This window comes from Parus major, chromosome 14, assembly GCF_001522545.3.
Source record: "Parus major isolate Abel chromosome 14, Parus_major1.1, whole genome shotgun sequence".
In the NCBI taxonomy this organism is placed as follows: Eukaryota; Metazoa; Chordata; class Aves; order Passeriformes; family Paridae; genus Parus; species Parus major.
Window position 1 is genome coordinate 1523424 of NC_031783.1, and position 20054 is coordinate 1543477.

General features: G+C 59.6%; 4 protein-coding genes across 18 annotated transcripts in view; 2 read left to right on the forward strand and 2 right to left on the reverse strand.

Moving 5' to 3' along the window:
* The window catches only part of SPSB3 (splA/ryanodine receptor domain and SOCS box containing 3), a 9280-nt gene extending 5188 nt beyond the window's left edge, over nucleotides 1-4092 (reverse strand). The window contains exons 1-2 of one of the 3 annotated variants that reach the window (XM_033517810.1): nucleotides 4009-4092; nucleotides 1712-1845 (exon numbers count right to left, since the gene is read on the reverse strand). In XM_033517810.1, the coding sequence (XP_033373701.1) occupies nucleotides 1712-1845; nucleotides 4009-4063 (189 nt within the window). In that variant the 5' untranslated portion in view covers nucleotides 4064-4092. The remainder of the gene's footprint in view (nucleotides 1-1711; nucleotides 1846-4008) is intronic. The other 2 variants (XM_015642579.3, XM_015642578.3) reach the window with 2 other exon arrangements.
* Nucleotides 4093-4349: 257 nt separating this feature from the next.
* NUBP2 (nucleotide binding protein 2) lies at nucleotides 4350-8867 on the forward strand. Of its 4 annotated transcripts, none has more exons than XM_015642583.2 (7): nucleotides 4350-4416; nucleotides 5686-5804; nucleotides 6406-6604; nucleotides 6818-6972; nucleotides 7136-7246; nucleotides 7546-7615; nucleotides 8187-8867. In XM_015642583.2, exons 1-7 carry the CDS (start codon nucleotides 4383-4385, stop codon nucleotides 8327-8329), a joined length of 831 nt encoding a protein of 276 aa, XP_015498069.1. In that variant the 5' UTR covers nucleotides 4350-4382; the 3' UTR covers nucleotides 8330-8867. The 4 variants fall into 4 exon arrangements, with proteins under 4 accessions (XP_015498069.1, XP_015498068.1, XP_033373703.1 ...); XM_015642582.3 differs by lacking the exon at nucleotides 4350-4416 and adding an exon at nucleotides 4460-4597; XM_033517811.1 differs by lacking the exon at nucleotides 4350-4416 and adding an exon at nucleotides 4848-5073.
* Nucleotides 8868-9687: 820 nt separating this feature from the next.
* On the reverse strand, nucleotides 9688-13176 carry IGFALS (insulin like growth factor binding protein acid labile subunit). Its single transcript, XM_015642575.2, has 2 exons — nucleotides 12614-13176; nucleotides 9688-12028 (listed from the first exon to the last, which is right to left on the reverse strand). The coding sequence occupies exons 1-2, from the start codon at nucleotides 12627-12629 to the stop codon at nucleotides 10215-10217; spliced, it is 1830 nt and encodes a 609-aa protein (XP_015498061.1). The 5' UTR covers nucleotides 12630-13176; the 3' UTR covers nucleotides 9688-10214.
* A 5199-nt stretch (nucleotides 13177-18375) lies between these two features.
* The window catches only part of CCDC78 (coiled-coil domain containing 78), a 16726-nt gene continuing 15047 nt past the window's right edge, over nucleotides 18376-20054 (forward strand). For 9 of the 10 annotated variants that reach the window (XM_015642565.3, XM_015642567.3, XM_015642563.3 and 6 more), the window contains exons 1-3: nucleotides 18376-19109; nucleotides 19291-19377; nucleotides 19600-19779. In XM_015642565.3, coding sequence (XP_015498051.1) covers nucleotides 18810-19109; nucleotides 19291-19377; nucleotides 19600-19779 — 567 coding nt within the window. In that variant the 5' untranslated portion in view covers nucleotides 18376-18809. The remainder of the gene's footprint in view (nucleotides 19110-19290; nucleotides 19378-19599; nucleotides 19780-20054) is intronic. The other variant, XM_015642570.3, reaches the window with a different exon arrangement.

Sequence of the window (20054 nt, forward strand, 5' to 3'; positions counted from 1 at the left end):
CTGGGGGGAACAGGGAATGCTCACTGCTGGGGGGAACAGGGAATGCTCACTGCTGGGGGGAACAGGGAATGCTCACTGCTGGGGGGAACAGGGAATGCTCACTGCTGGGGGGAACAGGGAATGCTCACTGCTGGGGACAACAGGGAATGCTCACTGCTGGGGACAACAGGGAATGCTCACTGCTGGGGACAACAGGGAATGCTCACTGCTGCTGGGGACAACAGGGAATGCTCACTGCTGGGGGGAACAGGGAATGCTCACTGCTGGGCATCCCAGAGCTGGGCTGGAAGATCTCTGTGACTGGGACACCTCCAGGCTCATGTCATGGCCTGGTCTGTCACACAGGGAGGCTGTGCCCATGGAATTACCCTGCTTTGGGATATGGATAGTGCCTGCTGAGCTGCAGGGACCTCTCAGCACTCTGTGGTGCAGGGATGTTCTTTGTGCCTGGCGTGGAGCTGTCACAACAGGGTGACAGCCCAAGTCTGGAACACACACATTTTGAAGGAAATCCTGTGCTAAAGCTTTGGCTTTCACCAGGCAGGTTCCAGCCATCAGCAGAACCGAGCACTGCTCTGGAGAGGCTGTGAAGAGGCTGGGAGGCAGAGGGAGGAGGAGAAGGAAGAGGGGGCAGAACAAAGGGAGCCAGTTGAGCAGCATGGCTGCAGCTCCTCAGGCCAGTGCTGCAGACAGGCCCATGGTGAACCCAGGGCAGGATTAAAGGGCTGTTGTTTACTTTCATGAACACAAAAACCTGATTTACTGTTCCTCAGTGCCAAGAGATCAAAGTGATCCTGGACTGGACACTGTAAGAGTGACAGTCCAGTGTCACTTCTGTGTTATGGTGTTGCCTAAGGGATTCTCTTATCACTGGTTGCAGAGTTACTCTAGGTTTACGTGTTGCTCAGGTGTACCTGCTTGTTATTCACCCCCATGGCCAGGGGTATTTAATGACAAAAATCCTTTAAACTCATGTCCTTGCAGCTGTGTAAGACAGGGAACTATTTGGGCTTAAATACGTGCTTACCCAGGCCTCCCTCCTTGGCCTGCAGACCCAAGAGCTTGGATTCTGTCTTTCCCAAGTACTGCTACCTAGAGATCCTGTCATTTCCATGACTGCAGGGACAGAAAACTGCTCATTTTCTGGGAGCACAGTGCCTGGGTTTGGACACTGTGCTCTGGCAGTGTGGCTCTGAAGCTCCTGGAGCAGCCCCTTGTGTTCCCACCACGGCACAGGGAACTCAAGAATTAGGGAAATAGGGAAGGATGACAGAGGCAAATTAGTCACTCCTTGCACTGTTTTACACAGCTTTCCCTGCTGTGTTCCTATCTCCAGCACACCTGGACCAGGTTCAGAAGTGAGATTCGCACTGCAGAGCAGAAAATGCGAGAAAATTTCAGTCTGAAGACAGAAATTGCAGTCTCCACCACCATCTCCAAGCCCCTGACAGCCCAGGAGGGGCACAGCCAGCCAGGTTAGGGAACTGATTCACTTCAAGCACTCATCTAGAGCTCTACTTCCAAAATAAATATTTTAAAATCTTGTACGTACTTTATGTATGACACACCCATTCTATGCTTAAAAAAGCATTTAGTTTAGTATCAATATTGACCATTACTAAATCCTTTCTGCTCTTGGCCAGTTCAGACCTGGTATCAGGGAAAGGAAAACACTCCCTGTGCTACCCAGAGCCCCCCGAGCCCAGCCTACCTGCCCGTCAGAGTCGTAGCCCCAGCCCCGTGTGCTGGCCCGGCCGTCGGCCTCGCGCCGGACCCCGCTCAGGACGAAGTGCCAGGCCCGGCTGCTCCGTGGGCGCCGCGCCATGCTGCCCCCAGACAGGTAGGCTGGGAAAGGAACACCAGGTTACACTTCTGCCACGTCCCATGGCCACTCCCTGAGGCACCAGAACCCCCCAGGGGGACCAGCACAAGTTCAGCTGACACAAAGGAAGTTCCATCCCCATCAAGAGCCTCTGCGAACTTCAAGCTCTTTCTCCACCCAGGGTCAACTTCTCCCTGAGCCAGGAGTTCAACTGGCCTCTAGAAACACTCCCAGTATCCAGTGGTGGTGGTGGCAGCTGCCCCTCTGAGGAACTGGTTCCAGCAGCCACCTGTCACCCGGCCTGGGGAGCTTCAGCGCTGTCAGAATCACAGAGTCCTTTGGGTTGGAAAGACCTTCAAGCTCATCTCATTCCACTCCCTGCCATGGGCAGCGACACCTCCCACTAGATCCACACCTCCCTGGTGCCCAGTGACCCTCCAGCAGCTGTCCTGGCTCTGGCCACCTGTATTTCCCCAGCCCCTCTGCAACCATCTGTCTCCAGGGATGGTTGTCCACCCGCAACCTCCGTCTGATGGAAGACTTTGCTCCTCTCAGTGCTTGGAGAGGAAGAGAAACCACTTTCCTGCTCACTGGAGGGAAACCAGGCTTGTGACAGACAGCTTGCCTCAAGGACAACAGGCAGAAGGGAAGCAGCTGCCTGTCTCCCAGCCCAACAGGGATGTTATATTCAGAGACAGATTTCCCAAGGCTCCTTCCCTGTGCACAGCCTGACATCCACAGCAGCTCCCAGCTCCCACACAGGACCACTGCTCTGGATGTGACAGGGAAACCTCAGCTTCCAGTCTCATCTGCCTAAAGTTAATCTTTGCAGGATTTAAATCCCCACCAAGAGGCACCCTCAGGGCTGTAACCCTTGAACCCTCCCAGCTCAGCCCCAAGCCAGAGCCTGCCATAAAGCACCTAGCCCTGCTCCTCAGTCCCCAGTGGGACAGCAGCTCCTGGAGAAGCAGGACAGGCCCAGCCACAGGCAGCTGTGCAGCTGCCCATCAATGCTTTGAAGGGCTCTGGAAATCCCACCTGCTGAAATCACAGGGCTTGCACAGCCATGCTGGGAAAGCATCTAAAACCACAGCAGAAACCTCTTCTCCAGCTTTTCTGAGGACCCACAGCAGCCCAATGGAGCTGCTCTGCTCCCCCAGGCCCTTGCTAAGGCTGGGGCTTAGAGTCAGCACTGATGGCAGAGTCAATGGAATCATTAAGGCTGGAAAAGATCTCTTGGATCAACAAGTCCAACCATTCCCCCAGCCAAGGGGGTGCCAAGGCCACCACTGACCCATGGCCCCAAGTGCCACAGCCACACAGCTTTTGAGTCTCTTCAAGGATGGGGACTTCAATACTGCCCTGGGCAGCTGTGCCAGTGCCAATAACCACCCTTCTCATGAAGGAATTTTCTCAATATCCAGGGTAAACCTCCCCTGGCACAACCTGAGGCTGTTGCCCCTTGTCCTGTCCCTGTTCCCTGGGATCAGAGCCCAACTGTTCTGCAACCCCCCTGGCTGTCCCTCCTGTCAGGGAGTTGTGCAGAGCCAGAAGGTCCCCCTGAGCCTCCTTTTCTCCAGGCTGAGCCCCTTTCCCAGTTCCCTCAGCTGCTGCTGCTGCTCCAGTCCCTTCCCAGCTCTGTTTCCCTGCCCTGGACAAGCTCCAGCCCCCGGCAGTGTCCTTCTTAACCAGAACTGCCCCTAGGATTGGAGATGGCTCAGCAGTGGCAGCAGAATGGACGGCCCCTGTCCCGCTGCTACGAAAAGCCGCTCACCCTGAGGGGCCCCGGGCCCCCTGAGGCCTTTCCAAGGCGATGCTGCGGGACCCGCACAGCGCCCGCGCTGCCCCAGCGCTTCCCCCCGCACCGAGCGGCACTGGTGGGGCACAGCGGGGCGCCCGGCCCGGCCTAGCTCGGCTCCGTGGCCGCGCAGGCAGCGGCTCCACCGAGGGCGGGCACCGGAGCCCCGGCTGTCCCGGCAGCTGAGGCGGCCGGACCGGATCAGACCAGACCAGGCCAGGCCAGGCCAGGCCACCGCGCTTGGGTCGCACAACGCCGGCCCGCCCGGAGACAAACCCCAACCCGCGGCTCCTACCTCCGGCCCGTCCCCTGAGCCCCCTGCCCTGCCCTGCCCTGCCCTGCCCGGCCCGGCGCGGCCCCGGCCCGGCCCCGCGGCGCTCTGACCTACTTTCCCCTCCCGGGACATAAACAATCCGCTCCCGGTACCGCCCCCAGGCGCCCATTGGCTGCAGCAGCGCCGCGCCCCTTCGCCGTTGGCTGAGGGCCCTGTCACTCACAGGCGGAGCGGGACGGAAGGGGCGGGGTCTGAGAGAGCCATTGGTTGTCGCGTGTGCCAATCTCCCGAGAGCAGCGCCATTGGGAGACCGCTCGCGAAGGGAAAGCACTAAGCCCATTGGTTGATGCGAGGGGAGCACGAGAAGTGGATTGGCTGCAAAGCTCTGGAGGGTGGAGCCTCCGGTGAGATCGCGGTCTACGATTGGACACAAAATCTGTCAGTCTGTGGGGGAGGGACCGTGGGCCGGCGGAAGACGGAAGCGGGCGATGCGGGGAGGCAACATGGAGGAGACGGCCGGGGGTGAGCGGCGGGGAGGCCGCGGCCCGGGGGAGCCGGGATCCCGACCTGGGGGAGCCTACTCGTCTCGCGGGGGATGTGCCAACCCGAATGGCCAGACCTAGCGGGGGGGTCAGGACCCGGTTCCGCGGAGTTCCGAGGTGCTCGGGCCCAGCCGGTGCCGCGGCGTTCAGCCCGATTCCCGGTGAGGGGAGCTCCGGGCCGGGCTGGGCTCCCATAGGCAGCGGGCACCGGGCACCGGGAGCTGACTCTGAGCCTTGCCAGAAGCCTGGGCCCGGCTCTTGCGGCAGACAACACCGGGTAACGGGGCCGAGCACGGAGTGCCGGGAACGCCTCCCAGCCGGGCCCCTCTCTCCCCTCCCCGGGCCCCGTCTCTCCCCCTCCTCCCCGCTGTGGGCCCCGCGGTTTTACCGTCGGCGGAGGAGCGGATGAGCTCTGCCATGGTGTGTGCGGGCTCCATGCCCCGGGGCCCAGCCCGGCTCGTGTCGGGTGCCCGGGACGCGGCCCCGGGTGTGCGGCTGGAGCTCCCCGCTGCCCCCGGCGCTGTCCCGGGCCGGAGACACCGGTCCCGAGCGCTCCCTGCTCCGGGGAGCCGAGCCCAAAGCAGAGCCGGGAGCGCTGACAGCGCGGCAGGGAATGGAAGAGAGGCTGGAGAGGAAGGTGGGACTGGCAGGAAGCGACTGGTGTGGCACGGAGGAAGGAAACGCCAAGGGCCTGAGCTCACCATCAGCCTCCGGCCATGCCCGGGCCGAGCCTCACGAGCCCAGCACGTGTTTATTGCTCTGTTTATTGCTCTGGTTGTTGCTGTGCCGCTTAGGTCATCGGGACAAGCCTCTGCTCCCCACACGCTGTGGTTATTGCCTTTGTTCTCCTTGTCCCTTTCCTGATGACAAAAAGCCTGTGGCACATCCACCTCTTCTTTCCCACTGCCTTACACTGAGGTCAGACCTCACCGGGGCTGGAGCTCCTCCCCAGGATCTCTGATCTCTGCTCCCTGTGACAGTGACAGGCCCCAGGGAGCAGCTGGAGCTGAGCAGGGGAGGTTCAGGCTGGATCTCAGGGAAAGGTTCTTCCCCCAGAGGTGCTGGCACTGCCCAGGCTCCCCAGGGAATGGGCACAGCCCCGAGGCTGCCAGAGCTCCAGGAGTGTTTGGATGATGCTCTTGTGGATGCCCAGGGTGGGATTGTTGGGGTGTCTGTGCAGGGCTGGAGCTGGACTGGATGATCCCTGTGGGTCCCTTCTGACTCAGGATATTCTGTGATACACTTGCAGAGAGAACCAACCTGGCCGGGGTGCGGCACATCCTGCTCGTGCTGTCCGGGAAGGGCGGCGTTGGGAAGAGCACCCTCTCCACCGAGCTGGCCCTGGCTCTGCGGAGCGCTGGCAAGAGGGTGAGTGAGGCTTTGGGTGCTGAGCTCTGGCTTTTCCCTCCCAGCCTTCAGCTGGCCTGGATTTTGCCCATCCTTTCCATGTGGGTGTCCTTGGTGGGCAGCATGTGGAATCTCTGTGAAAATGCAGTTTGTCATGGTGTGGTCCAGTTCAGGTAGCTGGATCAGGTACTGCACTTCACTTCTCTCTTATCTATTTTATTAAATCACCCAATATTGTTGAAATTTGCAGTGGGACATGACCTTGCTGCTTTGTGCTATCACTCTCACTCTGTGGGGTGAAGTGGGTGAGCTCAAGCACTCTTAAAACTGGGATAAGAAGGAAATGTATGGACAGCAGAGAGACTGAATTGCCTGAAGATCTTTTTAAAGGCTCTGTGCAGTCAGTGCCACTTGGGTTCTGGCATAAAGCACTTGGAAACACCCAGGAGATGCTCCTTGGGGAGAAGGAGCTCAGGAGAGATATGAAATTTAAAGTATTTGTGTTTCAAATGTGGCTGCAGAGGCAGTTGTGGAAGTGCTGTGAACAGCCCAAATTTGGGTGGTTTGGGGGTTCCTGAGCCCACCCTGCTGGGCCTGTCTGAAGGGCTGTGCCTGTCCCCAGGTGGGGATCCTGGACGTGGACCTGTGTGGCCCCAGCATCCCCCGCATGCTGAGGGTGCAGGACAGTGCTGTGCACCAGTGTGACAGCGGCTGGGTCCCCGTCTTCGTGGGCCAGGACAAGGCCATCGCCCTCATGTCCATCGGCTTCCTGCTGGAGAGGCCGGACGATGCCGTGGTGTGGAGGGGACCCAAGAAAAACGGTAACACCAGGGTTAACACTCCTGGAGAGGTTATTCCTTGGGGGAACAAAGCTCCTGTTCCACAAGGATGGGTTGAAGTCACTCAGATGGGGAGAGTGCAGCACATGTTGTGCTGACAGCCCTGTCCCCTCTCCCTGGGGCCACGGCTCCCGAGCCACCTGCTGGAACCCACTGAGCTTTGGGTCTTCTTATCTGCCCCTTTTATTTCCATAGCTTTGATCAAGCAGTTTGTCACCGATGTGGCCTGGGGGGAGCTGGATTTCCTCATCGTGGACACGCCACCAGGCACATCTGATGAGCACATCTCCACCGTGGAGGCCTTGAGGCCCTACCAGCTGCTGGGAGCAATCCTGGTCACAACACCTCAGGTAGGACACGGGGCTGGAATTCCTGGCAGGGAGCAGGTTGGGAGCGGGGAAAATGCACCCCAGGTTTGCACAGGGCTGTCTGTGGATGCTTGTTGTACACATCTGCTCTGGAGCCACAGTCAGTGTGGCCAGAGGGATCCCCAATTGCTGCTGTTCCCCCCAGGCTGTGTCCGTGGGGGATGTGAGGCGGGAGCTGACGTTCTGTAGGAAGGCAGGATTGCGGATCCTCGGCATCGTGGAGAACATGAGCGGCTTCGTGTGCCCCCACTGCTCTGTGAGCTCTCCTGACCTTCTCCAGCTTTGGGGCTGCTGTGGGCTCTTCCTTGTGCTAGTGGGGGCTGAGCCTTGGGTGGAGAATTGGGAAATGCCACCAGGGTGATGCTGTGGGCTGGGGAGAGGAGACACTGCCGGCTTTGGGCTCTGCTCTGCCGAGGAGCGCTGGGACAGGGCGGGGGCACGGGGAATGCCTGGGGCTGGAGGGTGGAGGGGAGCTGGCTCTGCTCAGGGCCTGGCAGCTCCTGCCCTGTCACACAGGGCTCTGGCCTTCCTGACTCACTGCTCTTCCTCCTTCAGGAATGCACAAACATCTTCTCCAAAGGGGGAGGCGAGGAGCTGGCCAAGCACGCCGGGGTGCCCTTCCTGGGTGAGTGGTCTGTGGAGCAGGGCTCTGCTCAGGGCTGACCTCATGGTACTGTGGGAGGGCTGAGCACAGAGGGAACATCCCAGGGTGGGCTGGGCTGTGAGCCCCAGGCACCTGGGCAAATATGAGGTTTGTGCTTTGCTTCTCTGCCATCTAAACTCCTCACTGTGGGCCCCTGGCCCTGCTGGGGCAGAGATGGTGATGCCAGCAGCTTGCTCTGACTGCTAATAATCATGGTGACAATGTAAACAGGCCTGGAGCTCCATAACAGCCATGCTGGAATGTCTGGAGCCTTCCTGAGAAATGGGGGCTGAGGGCTGAACGCTGTCCCTGGACAGGGCTGGGGTGAGGTGGGAGAGCCCCTCACATGAAGCACCAGGGTGGGGTGGGGTCTTGGACCCAGAGGAAGTGGTTGCAGGTGAGAATTATCTCCTGGAGAGCTCAGGGAGGGCAATGGTGGCTCTTCCCTGCCACTTTTCCTGGAGTTGACTGTGGCAGTGTGTTTTTTATCCCTGGATGCAGACCTTGGCTATACAGGGAACGAGCTCTCACTCTCCCCTCCCCTGTCCCACAGGTTGCGTCCCCCTGGACCCCCAGCTCAGCCAGAGCTTGGAAGAAGGCAGAGACTTCATCCAGGAGTTTCCCAAGAGCTCTGCCTTCCCTGCCTTGACTCACATTGCCCAGCAGATAGTGGATACTTCGCAGAGGAGCTCCTGAGGAGGGTGTGGAGCTGGACTAGTGCCAGACTGGCAGCCCCAGCAGCGGGAAGGGGATGCAGGAGCTGTTTAACTCAAACTGTCTGGCTGAGTTGTGGGTGAGGGAGAGGGAGCACAGACTCCTGCTGCTGCAGGAGGTTCCAGAGGGAAGCAGCTACATCCCCTCAGACTCAAAGAGACTCTGGTGCTGCAGTGTCGAGTGCTGTTCTTCCTTCAGCGTTCCCACACGGCTCTGATCACCTGGATCAAGGCTCCATGTGCTGCTGCCTTCTGCTGCCCCTGCCTGATGGATCACACAGGACTTGCTTCAGTGGCTGGGTGCTCCCATGTGGAGCCAGGCCAGGCCCCTGTGCTGGGAATTCTCGGCTCCCTGGCTCCTGCTGGGCTGGTGAGGGCACAGCTCAGGCTGGGTGTGAGGAAATGCCTTTGGGAGCTGCATCCCATCGTGCTGGAAACGAGGCCTTGGGGCTGCCAGCCTTGTGTGAACTCAGGAATATTTTTCAAGGTTCAAGGCAGTAAACACTTTTCTTAAAATGCAAGTCTGTGACTTATGTTTCTCCATGGCTTCAGGCCTTGCTGTATCTCTGAGTCTTAGCCCTTCATGTGCATCAAGGTGCTTCCTGCTTTTCCCTGGTTTCCTTGCTGGAATTCAGCTAAATCTCTCCTATAACAGCTTCAGGATCCAGCCTGTACCTTGACTTGCTGTGAGCAGGCCCTGGCAGCCCTTCATGATGCTTTGCCAGAGCTGTTCACCAGCCCCAGCCTGGGGCTCCTCTGTGTCCCCAGGCAGGTCCTTCCCAGTGTCCTGATCCCTCTTCCCACGGGGCCTGCCCTCCTCTTCAGGCTGCAGTTAAGCTGGAGAAGGAGTGAGGGTGGTGGCTTTGCATCTCATCTCCCTCCCTCCCACACTCTGAGCCCCTCCTGCCTGCCTCTCCCCTTTGGGGCTCACCCTCACAGTGAGGTTTTGGGAAGATGGAATTCCTGGATTTCCACGAAGGAGACTGGGTTACAGCAGGCAGGCACTGCCTGGAGGAGAGCAGGAGCAGCATCCAGCCCTGCTCCCGCTGCACAAGGACCAACACCTGAGCAGATTTCCCCTCATGCAATTTTCCAGGAAACTTTTGCCTGACCTTTGGACACTTATCTGGGGTTTGGAGAGCTGGGCAGTAGTGCTGGAATCTGTCAGGGCTGTGCATAGCTGGGCATTTCTTGCTGGCTCCCTGGGAATGTGTCACCCACCCAGGGCTTGCAGGATATGCTGGGAGCCCCCAGGAGCCTGAATCCCTCGCCCTGAGGGGCTCTGGGGAGAAATCCAGGCCACGGGCAGCACGAGCTTTGGAAAAAACATAACTTACAAGGTGGGTTGCAATAGCTCCAAAGGTTTATTTGTCTGCTGCCATTTATCAGGTGAGCAACGAGTGGCTTTCTGTGCCCTGCCTACACCTGCTGCTGCAAGGAATCGTTACAACAAGTCCTCTGCCCCCTTCCCCAAGCTCGGGGGGGCTTTTAGGATTTCTCCACTGCTCCATGGCAGGGAAACACTTTGTTCTGTCTCATGAAAGTCCTGGCCTGGGCAGGGCTTTCCCTTGCTGTGACTGCAGGGCTGGGGGTGCAGCATTCCCCCATCCAGAGATGCTCCTGCTGAGAGCTCTGCCCTGGGGGCTGCTATTTAAATATTAAAGGACTGAAATACTCAGTTTGAAGCCCAGGGGCGCTGGTGCCCACCCAGCATCTTCTGAGCAAGGCGGCTGCCGGAGGTGGTGGCAAATCTGTGCTGGGCTGGGGCGGCCACGGAGCCCCAGCTGCTGCTGCTGCTGCTGCCCCGGGGGGGCCGGGCCAGGGCCGGGGAGGTGGCGAATGAGGGTCCCTGGGAGGGCCAGCCCAGCTCAGCAGTGGGCAAAGCTCTCCTGGGCAGTGTCACGGAGGTCCAGCCCCGCCAGGCCCGGGGGGTGCCGGCAGGTGAGGTTGTTGTAGGTGTAGATGGGGACGTGGGTGTCGTCCCCCTCGGCCACCGACTGCACGAAGCGCGGCACCACGGCGGGATGCTGCAGGGAGAAGTCCCGCAGGCCCTTCAGAGAGCAGTTGCAGTGCCAATTGTTGCCCCCCAGCCACAGCTGCTCCAGGGCGAAGGGGGGACACAGGAATGCCACCGAGAAGGTCTCCAGGGAGTTATTCCTCAGGCTGAGGTACCGCAGGTTGGCCAGGGGGGAGATGACGCTGTTGTCCAGTGTCTCCAGCTGGTTGTGGGAGAGGTCGAGCCAGAAGAGTCTCTGGAGCGGGCTGAAAGTGTCCTGGGACACCTCCAGGAGCTGGTTGGAGGAGAGGAAGAGGTACTCCAGGTTGCTCAGCCCCACGAAGAGGCGGGGCGAGAGGTGGCTCAGCCTGTTGTGCTTCAGGTCGAGCTCCAGGAGCTCGTGCAGTTCGCTGAAGCTCTGGTCCTCGATGACAGAGATGCTGTTGTGCTGCAGGAAGAGCCGCCGCAGGCTGGAGAGCCCGGAGAAGGTGCCGGCCCGGATCCTGCCCACGCAGCTGTGCTCCAGGTGGAGGCTGTGCAGCTTGCTGACCCCCTTGAACACAAAGTCAGGCAGGACCTTGATGCAGTTGGCAGACAAGTGCATCACGGCCACGTTGTGCAGCCCCAGGAAGGCCCCGGCCCTGATGTCCTGCAGCTGGTTGTTGTTGAGGCTGAGCACCTCCAGCTGGCCCAGCCCCTCGAAGGTCCTTTCCGCCAGGCTCCGGATGCGGTTGTGCCCCAGCTGCAGCTCCTCCAGGAACTGCAGGTCCTTGAACGTCCTGGGCCTCAGGCTGGCGATGGAGTTGGTGGACAAGCGCAGCACGTGCAGGCTCAGGAGGCCCAGGAAGGTGTCCTCGTAGAGCGAGACCAGGCGGTTGTGGGACAGGTCCAGCCACCGCAGGGACTTCATGCCCACGAAGGCGCGGGGCGCGATGGCGTTGATCTGGTTGTGGTTCAGGTACAGCTTCTGCAGCTTCTGCAGCTTGACAAAGATGTTGATCTTGATGCCCTTGAGCGCGTTCCCGCTCAGGTCCAGCTCCTTCAGCTCGGTGAGGCTGCAGAAGAGCTGGTGCTGGAGGTAGGGCAGCTTGTTCCCAGCCAGGATCAGCTCCCTCAGGTTGGGCAGGTCATGGAACACCTTGTCAGGCAGCACCACCAGCGAGTTCCAGCCCAGGTTCAGGTACCAGAGGTTGGAGAGCCCGGCAAACAGCCCTTCCTCCACCTTGCTGAAGTGGTTGTTGTTGAGGCTGAGGGACACGAGGTTCTGGGTGTGCAGGAAGGTGTGCGGGGCCAGGTGCTTGAGGCGGTTGCGCTCCAGGTGCAGGTGGTACAGGCTGCGCAGCCCGTGGAAGGCGTGCTGCTCCACGGAGCCCAGCTGGCTGCTCTGCAGGTCCAGGAAGTCCAGGGCTGATAAATTCCTGAAGGCGGCGGCCGGCAGCAGCGTGAAGTTGTTGCCGTCCAGCCACAGGGCTTTGGCGTTGTGGGGCAGGTCCTCGGGCAGGCGGCTCAGGTTGCGGCCGCTGCAGAACACGTTCAGCTCCTCGCTGTAATCGTCCAGGCTGCAGGCGCAGGGCCCGGGGCAGCGCGGACCCTCCCCGTCCCCCGGCTCCTTCGGGGGGTCCCCCCCGGGGGGCTGGGAGGCAGCGGCCAGCAGCAGGGCCAGGGGGAGCAGGAGGGGGATGCCTGCTGGGGGGTGGAGGAAAGGGGACACTGTCAGTGGAGGGCTGTGGCCGCTTTAGGGGACACCCCTGGGACACCCCCGGGACCCCTCGGCCGGGTGTCCACACCTCTGGCACAGCGGTGGAGGGGTCGCTCCCAGCCCGCTGCACACACGGGGAAGCTGCAGGAGTTTTCCAAGGCTGGATCCCTTGGGAATCCCAAAATCACCCCCCCCGCTCCTGCCACAGCTCTGACCCCTCGGCTGCAGGGACTCCCCCAAATTCATCTCTATATTGCAATGGCAGCTTCTCCCTTTCATGGGGAAAGGCCTCCAGACCCCTCTCCCCCTTCCTCCCCAGCTGCCCCCTCTGATCCCCCAGCGCTGAAGGGTCTCGGTGCCCATCCCTGCCCATCCCTGCACTCCCCATCCGGGTTTGGGCTCTGCCCTGCAGCCCCCGCAGCCCCCCCAGGCAGCTCGGGATCCCCCAAAATGTCATATTAGCAGTGGAGGAGGAGCAGAGTAACCGGACTGGAGCCCGGGCAGAGCCCGAGCGTGGCCCCCCCAGTCCCCGCCTGTCCCCCCAGCCTGGCCCAGGGCAGTTCCAGCCTCACCTTTGCCTGCGCTCATGGCGGCGGGCAGGGCAGGGCAGGGCAGGGCTCCCGCTCCGCTCTCCGGCCCCTCCGACTGCGCAGGGATGGATGGAGCAACCACCTTGACGCCTGTCCAGCCGCCCGCCCGGCCGGGCTTAACCCCAGTGCTGCTGGGGCTGAGCCTCGGGGACAGCCCGGCCGGGGCTCCCCGCTGCTCCCCCGGCGCTGCCGGCAGGGCAGCTCGGGACAAGGGCACGGAACGAGGTGTCCGGGACACCTCGCTGGGTCTCCTGCAGAGGGTGGTCCTGCCACAGGTGGGGTTTGGGTGGGCTTTGGGCGTGGAGGGAGGAACGGGGCAACCTCGCAGGGTCCCACCGCTGACCCTGCCCTGCTCTGCAGGGGATCCTCACTTTCCATCGGGACACAAAATCCACACGCTGGGGCTTGGAGCATCCGTAGGACGCAGGGATTGAAGGTCTGGGGATCAGCCTTAGTGCGAGGTGGGCTGAAACACCTGAGGGTTTATGGGGAAATGGGAAGAAACTCTTCCCTGTGTGGCACTAAAAACCTCGGGGGCAGAACCCTCATCCCCACCCGGGAATTTTCCCATTTTCCCTCCTGTCTTGGAGGTGGGGATGGTGCTGGGAGCTCTGCACCCTGCTCTGCCCAGCGCCTCTGTGGCAAAGAGGAAACAGAGAGCAAAGCCAGGGTCCTGCTGAGGCTGTGGGGGTCCCCCCCCTCCTCTGTGTCCCCGTGGGATGAGGGTGGGTGATGCTCCAGGGCTGGCAGATCACACTCTGCCCTGGCAGCTCATCAAAACCAGCCCGGGGAGGTCGCTGACCTCACCCCGTGTCCCAGCCCACCAGGCTCCAACACAGGAATCTTTTACCAGTTTCCAGGAAAGACAAAGAAAGAAAAAGCCCCAGCAAGAGGAGCCCTGTGGCCAGAGGCTGCCAGATAGAAAAGCCCGGGCTAAACCTTCCCCTGTCCTGGTAGCCCCACTCCTCCCTGGAGATGCCCCGGGCTGGCACCGCTCACCCCCACCCTCCCCAAACCCTCTGCCCTGGGGTTCCTCTTCCCAGCCCTGGCTCCCCCAGGCTGGGTTGGGAGGAGCAGGTGGAGCAGGGATTCTCTCCCCCACCATTCCCACAGGACCCCAGCACGCTCCCAGCTTGCCCCTTCCCACGGGAGCCTGGAATTTCCCCACAGGCCACACCTCAGCAGGCATTGCCATGCCCATGGGGAGAGGTGACATCCAGGAGAGAGACATCCAGGCTCCAGAATTGCCACCCAACTTTCCCACAGGCTCTGTTTTCTCTCTTCTCTTTTGGCCTCGAGTGGAATTCTCCTCCCCCTCTATTTTAATCCTGTCTTCTGGGAATTTATAGATCAGGAGGGAGAAATGAGGGATAGGGATACATGCACCCACTAATAGGCACTGAGCACATATTGACACAAGGTGTAATCAATCTGGGAGCTAAGAAGAGCTGAACCAGCACAGGCCAGCCAGCCAAAACCCACAAAACCTAGTTGGGAAGTTTAAACAAGGCCTGCCTGCAGCAGGGAGCAGGTTTATCACTGCCTCCAGCAGCTCCCCCCCAGGGAAATATCGAATGAGATGCAATGGGAAAATAAGGAGGGTAAATAAGGAAATCCCTTCCCAGTGTGGTTGTGGTGCAGGGAGGAGCTGGACCCATTTCCACCTTTAGAGATCCTTGAGGCAGGCCTGGAGGAGATGTCTCCACCTCTAAACCTCCCTGGCAGCCTCTCCTCCTGTGCCAGGAGATGCTGGGACCCTGCAGGTGTTGGTTCCTGCACCCCAGGCCCCCTCTGCCCAGTGATCCACAGCTCCACAGCCACTCTGGGGACCTCGGTTTGGGTCCCCACCATGGGTGTCCCCTTCCCAGTGTGGACCCCCCCATCTGATCCCCCCACCACTTCAGCTCCAGCAGATAAACTCCCTGGCCGGGACCAAAGTCTGAGCCCCTCCCCTGGTTGCCATGGAGAAGGCTGTAATGGTATTATGAAAAGCAGCAAAATCATTAAAAAGTAGTTTTTAAACCTATTTAAACTCTAAGGAATCATTTACCTTCCCCAGCGGCTCTCCTGTGCCTGCAGGTCCCTCCCCAGGGAGCTTTCCTGGTCCCTCTGGGTGGGACATGCCAGCAGCTGTCCCTGTTGTGTCCCTGAGCTGGGGAGGGACCGGGATCTGCTGTGGGAGCCCAGGAGATCCCTGCTCCATCCCCAGCCAGCCAGGGTGAGCACCCAGAGGCACCACCAGGGCCAGCACCCACCCCATGGGCCCTGAGGGGAGCAGGGAGGTGACACGTGGGCCACTGGCACAGCTCAGGGAGTATTTTTAGCAAATCTTGCCAAATATTGTTCCTGTCAGGGGGAGAGCATCTCACGTTGCCAGGGTAACCAGCGCTCCCGCTCCTCGTTCAGGACCAAAAGCGTGCTCAAAAAAGAGGGGAGGGGTGACACCACAGGGCTTGTGCCACTCTCCTGGGGCCACCAGCAGGGACCAAGGCCCAGGAGTGGAGCTTTGCCTGATGCTCTCTGTCCAGCCACATTTGGGTCATCCTGGTCCCTGCTGCTGGACAAGGGCACCAGGAAGTGGTGGCAGCTGCTGGTGAAGGTCCCCATCTCTGAGTGCCACCTGCTGCCCTGCCACAAAGCAGAGGCTGCTGTGGGAGCTTGGGAAAGGTTCCTGATGCCACTTACTGGCCTGGTGGCCACATGGAACCACAGCACCAGCCTGGCCAGACTGGTTGGACTGGGAGAGGTGAGGACGTCCCCAGGATGTGACTCAAGATGGCCACGGCCATTGCTGGAGGCAAAGATGGGAAAATTCCCAAACACTGCAGTGTGGGGAAAAGAGGGGACCCTGGGAGCAGGGATTTGGAGGTGCCTGAAGGCAGGAGAGCAGTGGCTGTGGGAATGGAGCTGTGCTGGGGGAGTGAGCAGAGGGGAGGCCACCCTGCCTAACTCATCCCATGACAGTGCCAGGGTTGGCAGGGAGATGGGAATGGTGTTTTCCGTGTCCCGTGTCAGCTCTCCAGTCCTGTTCCTCGGGGTACCTGGGTGGAGGGACGGGCTGGGTGAGGCAGAGGGACCGCGCTGCTCCCCCTGGCTGTGGTCACAAGGCTCCAGCCCCACCCCCCCTGCCCGGGCCTGCCCCATCCCAGCCCCTGGGGATGCCAGGGGGTGACAAATGGGACATGGGGTGGCAATGGGTGCTGGCAACCCACGAACCCCCCAACATCTCCTGGGCTGCATCACAAGAGGGGTGTTCATCACAAGAGATGATTCTCCCCCTCAACCCCCTCTGGAGCTCACCAACATCCATCCCTGGGATCCCAGGACAGGGCTGGGCCAGAGCAGATCCAGAGGGGATCCTGGAGATGGTTGGGGGCTGCAAGAACCTTTCCTGTTCTTTCTGGGGGAGCTGAGAGAGGATCTGCAGCCCCCTCCTCCACTCCCTTCTCCAGGCTGGAGAAGACCTTGTGGCAGCCTGAGGGCTTGGAAAAGTGACAGAGAAAAGCTTTTCCTCGAGCTGGGAGAAAGACAGGTGATTTTAAACTGGAAGAGGGTGGATTTAGGTTGGCTATAAAGAGAAAATGTGCTGGGGGGGATGGGTGGGGGCCCAGAGGCTCGGGAGCTGCTCCTCTGGCATCCCGGCAGGAATTTGGCAGAGCCGGGATTCCCTTTGCTGGCGCTGGAAGCCAGATGGAGCCAGTCACTGCAGGAACTCCCTGAGCCTCCCCCGTCCCCCTGGGGACACAGGGACATGCGGGACCCCACCGAGGGCTGCCAGGTGAGGGGTGACAGCAAACAGGGGCTCGGCCCGGTGTCTGAGAGCTCCAAAGCTTCTCCTGGAACTCCTGTGCCTTTGGGAGCGGCTCCATCTCTCCTCAAGCCGCATTCCCAGGGCTGAAGGCGCACCCGACAGGAGCAGTGAAAAGCTCAGGACAGAGCTGGGATTTGGGTCCGGTGGGGTTGAGTGCTTTAGGAATGGGGGTGGAGACTCAGTGATACCCCAAAACTTCATTCCTCAGCCCCAATCTGCTTTTTGTGGCGTTGCCGGGGACAAAATCGGCTCGATGTTCCCATCCCGTGGGAGAAGCGGTCACTGCCATTCCCGGTGTGAGTGACAATCCTCAATCCTGTTTGTCTGCACCAGTCCATCATCCCCTGCCGGGCTGGGGAGCACCCGAGCGATGGCTGCGGCTGTTCCCCCCCAAATCAGGGGCTGGGGACAGCAGCCCGGGGCTGTGGGATGGAGGTGCCCATCCTCGGGGTGTCCATGTGGGGCTGAGACCCCTCGGGACACGCCCGGGGAGCGGAGCTGCTGCTCAGCCCCCTCCGAGGCTCCCGGCGCCGTGGGCAGGGTGTGAATGCGGCTCCGAGCCGGGTGTGAAGAGACTGTGAATTCTCATCAACACTTTCATTACCTTAATAAAATTACTTCAGGTCTGTTAAGTTCTTTTGCAGAAAAACAAGCCGTAATTGCAGGGTTTGCTCGATTCTCCTTGCTCTGATCCCCCTGAAATGCTCAGCCCCTGGGTCTGGCCTCTGTGCACCTTCACTGGGGGGCTCTGGGGTCTCCTCCAGCAGCCTGGAACAGCTGAGGAGCTCTGCTGCTCATGGAGATCCTGTCAGGATGGCCCCTCTCCCTCTCATCTGCTGAGCTCTGACAGATCCTGAAGAGTTATTCAGAGCTCTGGGCTTTTTTGAACATTATATTGTCAAAGCTTTTTTTTCTGTGGGAGACAGATTCTTACCTAAACTCACCCACTCTACAGAAATAGCAGCAATAATAAGCCTGAAATGAGGAGATTAAGAGCTGGAATTCATTTTAGAATCATGGAAGACTTTGAGTTGGAAGTGACCTTTAAAGATCTCATCTGATTTTACCCCTCTTCAAACTTTTCCAGGGTTATCCACTCTGCCCTGCACTCCCTGTTACCCTCACACTGACCCTGGACATTCTCAAAATACTTTTGGTTGTGGCATTTCTCCCGTTCCAGCCTGGCAGGTCCCAGTTTGGAGCCAGCAGCAGCACCCAGACCAGCACAACCCAGATTTAGCATTGTCTGGGCTAATTTGGGCTTGTTCCAGTGCGTGCTTTGCTTTAAAACATCTTTTTCCACACCACAGCTCTGATGAAAAGGGATAAATTGGGAAAGGTCTTTCCTGCCTCCCAGAACTCAGAGATCCAGAGACCTTTTGGGCACAGGAGGTTCAAGGACTGCACAGATCAAGAGGAAAGTTGCCTGGAAGAAAATGAGATACCGTGGGATGGGCTTGGAGCAGGTGGTTGGGTTAGTGAGTTAATTATTGGATTAATCAGACATTGGAATCATGGAATGGTTTGGGTTGGAAGGGACCTAAAAGCCCATCCAGTGCCACCCCCTGCCATGGCAGGGACACCTTCCCCTGTCCCAGGCTGCTCCAAGCCCCATCCAGCCTGGCCTTGGACACTTCCAGGGATCCAGGGGCAGCCACAGCTTCTCTGGGCACCCTGTGCCAGGGCCTGCCCACCCTGCCAGGGAACAANTCCAGGGGCAGCCACAGCTTCTCTGGGCACCCTGTGCCAGGGCCTGCCCACCCTGCCAGGGAACAATTCCTTCCCAATATCCCATCCATCCCTGCTCTTTACTCATTCTAAATTTCTCCTCTATCACTTAAAGATCTCTCCCCTTGTTCTATCACTGCCAGCCCAGGTAAAGGGTCGCTCTCCCCCCTCTTGTCAGCCCCTAAAGCCCTGGAATATCCCTGCAGGCAGGTTTGGGGATGTTCCAGCACAAGGGCTGGTTCCCCTCGCTGGCAATATCGCTGTCCTGGGCCGGTTCCTGAGCTGTTTGCTCCCGTGCCTGCCGTGGGCTGAGCTGGGAACACAAAAACCTCCTGGGAAGTGCCTCTGCTTTCCCTCCCAGGGTGGCTGTAAGATTTGGAACCACCTTAAAATCGAGGTGGAAGCCACACCCTCTGGTAACCCAAGTTGGTAGCAACAGTGCTGGACCTCCCTGGAGAGTTCCTTAGAGATCCCTGGGTCCTTCCTTGGCTTCTCAGTCGCTGCCTGCCCAACGCTGTGCAGAGATCCCGGCCTCTGAGCACATGGATCTCGGAATTGCTGCAGAGAATGAGAATGTGAGTATCCTGACAGAGCTGACTGAAAATACAGGGGTGAAGGTCTGCAGCTCCTTCCCAGGCCATGGAGCCAGCACTCTGCCAAGGGAATCCTACCTACAGGGGAGAAAGGGCAGCTGGAAAGGCTGGCTGGAATTTGTTGAGGTTCTGGGAAGCTGGATGTGCTGAGCTGTTCCAGCAGCAGTGGTGGGCACGGGGAGAGGAGAGCTCGGCTGGAGCTGCTCTGTGCCTCCAGGTGCAGCTGGAGGACAGGAACCAGGACATGCACCAGCTTGGAGACCCACAGGAGGAGATGGGGAAGCTGCCTGGCTCCAAGACAGATTTCCCAGCCAGGATGGCCCTCAGTGAAGAGGAAAAACTGAAGGTAAAACTTTGGGAGTCAGAACTGAGCTGTGGAGCCGTGTGAGGCCATTTCCCCCCACAGATGGGAAGTCTGGGGGGAAATTTCTCTTTCTGGAGGGGGATGTGCTGTGCTCAAACATCACCTCAGAATCCATCTGGCCACAGAATCCATCCATGGCCTTCACTGCCTTTGTCTCTCCCAGATTTCCAAAGACCTCGTGGATCTGCAGATCGAGACAAACAAAATGAAGGAGCGTTACGAGACCGAGAACTTCAGACTGAAAAACACGGTACCCACATTTGGGAACAGCCAATTCCAGCACTGCCAACACCTCCACCCAGCCCTGCAGCTCCTGACACAGCCACCTTTACCTTGCTTGGCATCTCCTCTGCCTTTAGCAGGAGCTGAATTCCCCCCAGCGCCCCAGATCCCGAGGAGCTCCCATGAAATCATCTCCCTGTTGTTGCTGCTGGCCCGTGCCAGGTGTGACCCTGCTGCCTCCCCTGTGCAGATGCAGGCCCTGGAGAGGAGGGTGCAGGAGCTGGAGCTGTGCAGTGCCAGCGTGACTTGGGAGCGAGATTCCCTGCGGGAGCGCCTGCGCGCCCTGGAGAGCAGCCGGCAGGAGCTGGGGGAGGAGTTCATCATCCTGAAGAGCAATTACCTGGCCCTGGGCAGAGAGCTGGACCAGGAGGTGAGAGGGGCCACAGTGTTCATCCCAGAGCTCGTGCCAGGGCTTATCCCAGAGATCCCAGCTCACCTCACATTTCCCTGCTGTGGGGGTACCTTGCTTGGCTTTTGGTTGTGCATCTCCATCACAGCTCAGGCCCAGGGAGGCTGCTCATAAAATTGTACAAAGGTTCTTGTTGAAGTGACCTCTTAAAGGCCACCAAGACCACAAAAACCATCCAGTGCCACACCTGCCATTGGCAGAGACACCTTCCACTATCCCAGGCTGCTCCAAGCCCC